The following is a 6,833-nucleotide window of genomic DNA, read 5'->3' as shown; positions in this document are numbered from 1 at the left end:
AACAATTTGAAAAACAAAAGTCACCACAATGTCAAACGCATACCAAAAAAATCTAAAAAGAAATGAAATAATATTAATGATTGTGTTTTGAAACTCAACCAGACTTGTAATTTAGTTTAAGGCTCAGGTTATTAGTATATCAATTTACATATTAATGAGTTAACTTGGATCAATAGTTTTTTTTTTAAATGATGCTATTTTAAAAGAAAAAAAATTAATTAGGTCTTATCAAAGTTTTGACAAGAATATCATGTTACAAGTTGATTTGTCAATCATTTAGATTGGACTAAATCAACTACATATCTATTTGAAAAAAACTAGCCCAATCCAGTTTGTGGGTCGTGACCCACTGGACCCGTTAGGTTTTAGAACATTGCTATTAATCCTTAGTGCATCTAAATTACTTCATATTGTGCGCAGAATTATATATTTCGTTACAGACATTAGCTTCTCTAATGTTGATAACAGTATGATTTAGATAATGGTGGCACGTTTTGTTTTAATTTGGATAGATTAAAAGTGATCTTATTACAGGAAACAATCAATCAGTTCCAAAGTACATGCACAAAGGACAGCTGATACAGTAAAACCAGACAGTTGGAGGAAGAGCCAACAATGTAATGATGGCAGAGGTAAGCCTCGACAGCTTGACAAAGAGACATAAATACTAAACAATAGCAGAAACAAGTTGGAAGAGGTGGTCTTTTGTTTTTGTTAACAACACTTTTGAAGTAGTTGATAATAGTCCTGATGCAGCTCATGATTCCCAGAAACTGCTGCAGCTTCTCTTGTATTTGTCCTATATTTTTCTCCTTGTTTAGACACCAGAGCATTGGCTATAGCATCCCTGCTAAAAGACCCATCTCCATTTCTGTCTACTTTCACAGCCAAGTCTTTCTCAACTAGAAGCCTTGCATTAAGAGGTTGATCAATGATGAAAGGTAACACTACAAGACAACGTCCAAATTGCAAAGTCTCTATCACAGATCCCCAACCACTGTGAAACCGAGATCCCCTAATTGATGGGTGCCATAAAGTCTCCATCTGTGGTTCCCATCTCATACACACAATTCCTTTGTTACTCGAACGCTCAATATAACCTGAAGGGAGAGCATCAACATCATTATTAACTCCACTAGGTCCCCTGAGAGTCCAGACAAACGGCAATGGCCTGATAGCTCGAGTCCATAAGCTATCTCATGTATCTGGTTTTTAATTATTTAGCCTAGTCTTGCTCCCAAAACCCACAAACACAACAGAATTTGGTTTCTGTTCACCAAGAAAAATGAAAATCTACCTCCATGACTCATCATTAACCGTTCTCCTGTTTCTGGTCTCTCAGAGGGAGTAAACCTACTGGAATCCTGGTTTTCCTCATAGTTTCTCATAAAGATTAATGTACTCGCCTTCAAAGTCATTGCAAGTACGTATGGCCAATGCTTGACCAACATTAAGAATCTTAGCAGTCCTTTCCGCATCTGATATTCCTGAAGCATTATCTCCATAGAACCCTGCCTGGAATCCAGTAGCCTCATGAAGCTTGAAAGCTATGGAGGAGGGAAAGTCAAACCATTCTGGTGGTTTTGTCAAACTTTCCGGTGAGGACTGGAACCTTTTCTGGCCATCTCCAACAAGATAATGTAGAGGCCACATGAATGCAGCTGTTGAAGCTGAGCATTGAGAAACTACCATAAGCGAGACATCATGTGCTTGGGCTATCTCCACCACCCAATGAACAATAACATCAGCTATGATCCAGTCTGCTGATCGATTGGATAAAATTGCTTGAAGGGTTGCTGCAAGAGATATGAAACTTTCAGGTACTGAATTTTCTCAGACGGAATGTCCAGCTTCTGCACCTTCTGGCAAGAGAGCTTTGTCGTTTAAGTTCGGCAATGGAATTTCCACCAGGTCAATATATAAGGGGAATCAGGTTTGAGGGATTTCGGGGAGACGTTGGATGCTTTTTGGCGTTGATATGAAGGATATTTTTGCTCCTGCTTCGGCTAAGGCAATGGAAAGTTGAAAGAATGGCATGATGTGGCTAAAGGCAGACCATGGAACCATCACTACATGAAGATCTACAGCCATTTTTTCTTTCGTTCTTCTTATTACTGTACTTGAGCTTGAGCTATAAGCCCTTGCCGCCCTCAAATTAAATGATATAATTCCATTAACTTGGTGTGTTTGAATATATAAAAGATAGGGCCACCAATACAGCCATACTTGTCAAAATATAGAAATCAAGAGACTTTGACAACAATAAGTATGAGTCGTTTCATACCTTTTTCCTTTCCTTTTTTATCACCATATCTGAGCTTCAGCTATATTCACTTGCTCGTCCTCAAATACATAATTCGATATATATTATATATAGAAATATGAGAATTTGAAATTAATGGGCTATAGTGTTTTTCCAATGATAATTAGATCGATTCTTTTAATATGAACTTTTAAGCTGGTCTAATATGTGGTGTCCTATGTATAATTTTGGAATTTCTTATAGAAATGCAGTTTTATGCCTTCCTCTGAACTTGGTAACATGCATGGGCCTTGTATGATCACATTATCAAAAGCCAGGAATATAGCTTCTCTATCTTCTGTCTTTTTTTTATATTTTTTTTATAACCAATTTTTATTATTAAAAAAACTAAAGAGTTAAGTAATTGATTGTTTCAATTGCAGTAGTTACTCACTCAGTTGCACTATGCAATGATAAAGAGTAAATTTTTTTATCCACATATTTTTTTCATAATTGAGCACTTCCATATTTATTTTATTTGAGATTTATCTTGATAGTTTTTTCTAGTAAACTAGGCGTGGGTTTCTTGTAGAGTTAAAAAAAAAGCATCTTGTTATTGGATTCGTGCTAAATTTTATAAGAAGTTATTTGGATATTTTTTGTTTTTTAGAAGATTAAAACTAAAGGGTCTATAATTGAACATTATGATAAAATACAACCATTTTTCATCCTTCAAGGGAAGAAAAAAAAATCATGGCACAAAACCTAGCATGTATATTATACACATCAATCACTTTTTATCTCATTTGCTCCATTTAGTCTCAAATTCTAGAATAACTCTTCAATTGTGTCTTGAATTTTATCATATCTAATTAAGTCCTAACCCTTTTCTCTTAATTTAACCCATCTTTATATAACAACTTTTTAATTTGGTCACAAATTTCATCAAACTCGAATCCAATGAAGGTCCAAACAAAAAGAGAATAAGGGAGAGAAAAAAAAAAGATACTTGGTCAATCAAATTACTGAATTGTATTTGATAATTAGCCCAAGTTGATAGGTGGTGATCCAATATATCCTATCTCAATTTTATTTATATATATATAAAAAAAAGTTAAACTGAATTTCTTTTAGAGCCAACCACATTTTTATCAATTATATGAACTACATTTGCACCCATCTAATCGATTGAGTAACGTCGTAACAACTCATATATAATTTAATTTTAACCATGATCTGGACAAAGAATCAGGTCAGAAGGCTTTAGAATTGACCCACTAAGACAAGTTTAATGACATTGTCAAAGTTTTAATGTTTTTTAAAAAATAATTTTTTAAAATAAAAAGTACATAAAACATTGTTTTTTAAATATTTTTGTTTAGATCCAGTTTGGACCTGCTTAACTTAATATGTTATGAGTTTATACCTGTTGTTTCGGAAAAAAAATGCTCGCAGGAACATGATTAATATCTTAAATCAATAACTAGACTTCTATGATTCGGAAGTGGTTGTACCAGGTAGAGTTCATATGTGTGTTTATACATAAATGGACTTCTAAATATACATAAAAACAATTTTTTGAAATTATCTATGATTTGAAAGTGATTGATGGTTTTTTTTTCCAGGTGTGGTCATTATGGGCAATAATTTTATTTTATTTTATTGTAAAAAAGGAATTTTTTAATGCATAAGTTGGAAAAATTAGGGATGATAGCTGTGGATGAGAGGAGAATAATGAAAATGCAAGAGAATAATTTTATAGAAATATTTTATGTGTTTCGATCATTTAAGTTATGTCTTATACATAACGCATGATCTTGGGGTATTTAAATCATATGAATTTGCCATGGAAGGAGTAGGGTTGCAAGCATAAGAGAAATCAGTGAGTACATTTGCCTTGCCATGAAAACCGTGCATCACACCAATAAAATAAAATAAAATAAAATAAAATGAATAACTAGTGAGGCAAAGTATTCCGTAGGAGCCTCGCTGATAACTAGTGAGGCGGTTTGATCGTGGTCCAATAGCTGGACCAAACAGCCCCAAGCTGTCTGGTATTTCTATCTTTTTTAGGCCTTTTAGCTCGGCCCTCTCTCTTGAGCCTTGGGCCTTTTAGTTCGGCCCCAAAATATATGATTTGAGTTCAAGAGCTTTTCATGTCTGAAGTCAAGTGCTTACCACCATAGTTCTCCATAGTTCTCATACTCGTCTCGAGGTTAATTTGGTTAAAAAAAAATCAGTTCGGTAACTCGGGTTAAAAAAATTAAAAAATATTTAAAATTTAATATTTTATATAAAAAAATTATGAAATAATCTATATTAATATAGATTACACATGTTATAAATAATAAAGTTTAAAAATTTATTTTAAAATTTTTTTATCTCATATTTAAATATATTGTTAGTATATTATCTTATTAAGTTGAAGTATTTCAATCAAAAAGGTATTTTATCACATATTGAAAAAACATAATTTTTTTCTTATGAATATAAAGTATATATACTAAAGGATTTCAAATCTCACATTGAAAAAATAAAATATTCTTTTAGTAGTTATATAGTAAACTTTGAAAAAGATTAATAACCAACTAAAAAAAATGGGTTTTTGGCTAAGAGAAAAAACACGTTTGAAAAAAAAATCAGGTCTCAACCAGGTTTTGTCAGGTCGCCCAGTTCACGAGTCAACCAGGTTTTGCCAGGTTTTTTTTATTTAGATTTTTTGTCTTACCTAGACCAGTTCAACCACCGAATCGAATGAGTTTTGAGTTGACTTACCAAACCGGTCCGGATTTAATAACTGCTTGTTGTACTCTTGTGGGTTACCTCTCTTCTCATTATAATCTTGTTAAGCTTACAGCATGGATGACACACTCCTTTCTGAATTCATCCTGTTGAACTTGGATGAAACTTTCCAGTTGGTTAGGTAACAACGCTCTGTAGGATTAACCAGTGATAATGACAGACCAACCAACGAAAAAAGAAGTTGCTCCTAAGCTTGTAAAGTTGATTCCTTTTCCGTCACATCCATGTCTAACTTTCACACTTGTGTTCTCGAAAAGCAGACTAATCAATGATCATATGACCATGAATTTCTTGTCCTTTTCCATGGACTAAAAGCGTATGCACATGCATGTTTTCTCTAAAATGGCTTGATGGCTGGTTCATTGCAAATATCTGAATTGCTCCCGCATATGATGATCACGAAGGAGGATTCAATTAGGTGGGTTATTAATGCCTAACAAATACATCCTCTTTCTTATCAGATAGGGATTGTATGGTTCTTGTACATAGACAATTGCTAGGTTTTGTGAAATTGCAGATAAGCTTTGTTTCTCTTTTGTTGATATTCTTGTAGAGATCTGATTAGGTTATGGAAAATGGTTGCTGGAAACACCATAACATGATTATGTTTTAGTAGCTGAAGATATTAGTTGAGGCAGATTGATCATCAATGGCCTACTACAGCTCCTGCTATGATGATGAATATCAGAGTGAGTACTATAACGGTGAGTCTCTCGAACTCCTTACTATAATGCAATGGTTCTGTCCCAGATCATGATATTCAGTGGCTTATTCCAGCTACAACCATAATGAGCACCAAATTTTTGCCCATGATCCGCTTCATTATTATGCTTTACGATCGTGTCTCAAGTTTACACAAGAATTGCATACTCTGCCTCTACTTTCTGTGAGCCTGTGTGTATTGAGAAAGATCCTGGTCCTTGCTATCATGAACAGACGCAGTTCATTGTCTCGTATAAAGTCTCCGAGTTTAACGAGACTGAGTTCGAAGAATACGATCCAACTGCTTTTGGTGGTGGCTACGATCCTGCTGCAACTTACGGAAAACCTCTTCCTCCCTCGGACAAAATTTGTTACCCTAGTTCAACACCGGATCCGAATGCCTTATCATTAATGGTGTCTCCTATGGATCGATTACAGCACCTTACGGAAAAGATGAAGTCAATGAACCTGCTCCGAAACCTCGAAGTGAAAGGAAACCGCCAAGGCTTCCTGCTATTGAAGCAGCGCCGCTGTCCCTTGAACATGGCAATGGCAAAGGAAATTCCCAAGAGAAGTCTCTAGTCTTGCATAGAGGTGAAGAAAGTGAGGAAAACGAAGAAAACGAGGCTGATCATCACGATTCTTTGCCTGGCTATGATGCTAGCTGGATATTGCAATGGATCAAGTGGAGAACTTGGTTATGAGTATGGCCAGGGAGTGCTCAAATTCCATCAGGATATGGCTTGGAAGCAATGGACCTTTGTGAAACTTATTTGGTTACTGGCCTTGTCTTTCTAGGCATGCTAGGAATAACAATGATCGTCAACAAGCAACTGATTGTGGAAGTTATGGGAACCAAGGAAGGGGACTGCTGGTTATCCATTTGGAAGCTGATCAAATCCTTATGCTGAAAGAAGGGATACAGGCAGCAGCTATGGGAATGCTATCTATGTCCATGGGAGGCATTATCAATAGGAAATTCTCTATTAACAGGTCAAGTATGTTGAGGATTGATGGTCAGCTTGAGCATGTTGCGCGGTCATTTGTGCATCTTCTTGAATAATTCATCCATTTATTCCAGCCAAAA

At 35.2% G+C, this 6,833-nt stretch overlaps 1 protein-coding gene and 1 pseudogene across 1 annotated transcript; one reads left to right on the top strand and one right to left on the bottom strand.

The window, feature by feature from the left end:
• Positions 1-706: 706 nt before the first annotated feature.
• Positions 707-2,267, bottom strand: LOC133698304 (putative UDP-rhamnose:rhamnosyltransferase 1; annotated as a pseudogene).
• Positions 2,268-5,358: 3,091 nt separating this feature from the next.
• Positions 5,359-6,833, top strand: LOC133699159 (uncharacterized). Its single transcript, XM_062122316.1, has 2 exons — positions 5,359-5,748; positions 5,981-6,833. The coding sequence occupies exons 1-2, from the start codon at positions 5,716-5,718 to the stop codon at positions 6,326-6,328; spliced, it is 381 nt and encodes a 126-aa protein (XP_061978300.1). The 5' UTR covers positions 5,359-5,715; the 3' UTR covers positions 6,329-6,833.

Source organism: Populus nigra, chromosome 7 (genome assembly GCF_951802175.1).
Source record: "Populus nigra chromosome 7, ddPopNigr1.1, whole genome shotgun sequence".
Classification (NCBI taxonomy): Eukaryota; Viridiplantae; Streptophyta; class Magnoliopsida; order Malpighiales; family Salicaceae; genus Populus; species Populus nigra.
Note: the sequence above shows the minus strand (reverse complement) of the source record. Positions and strands in the feature narration are given on the sequence as shown.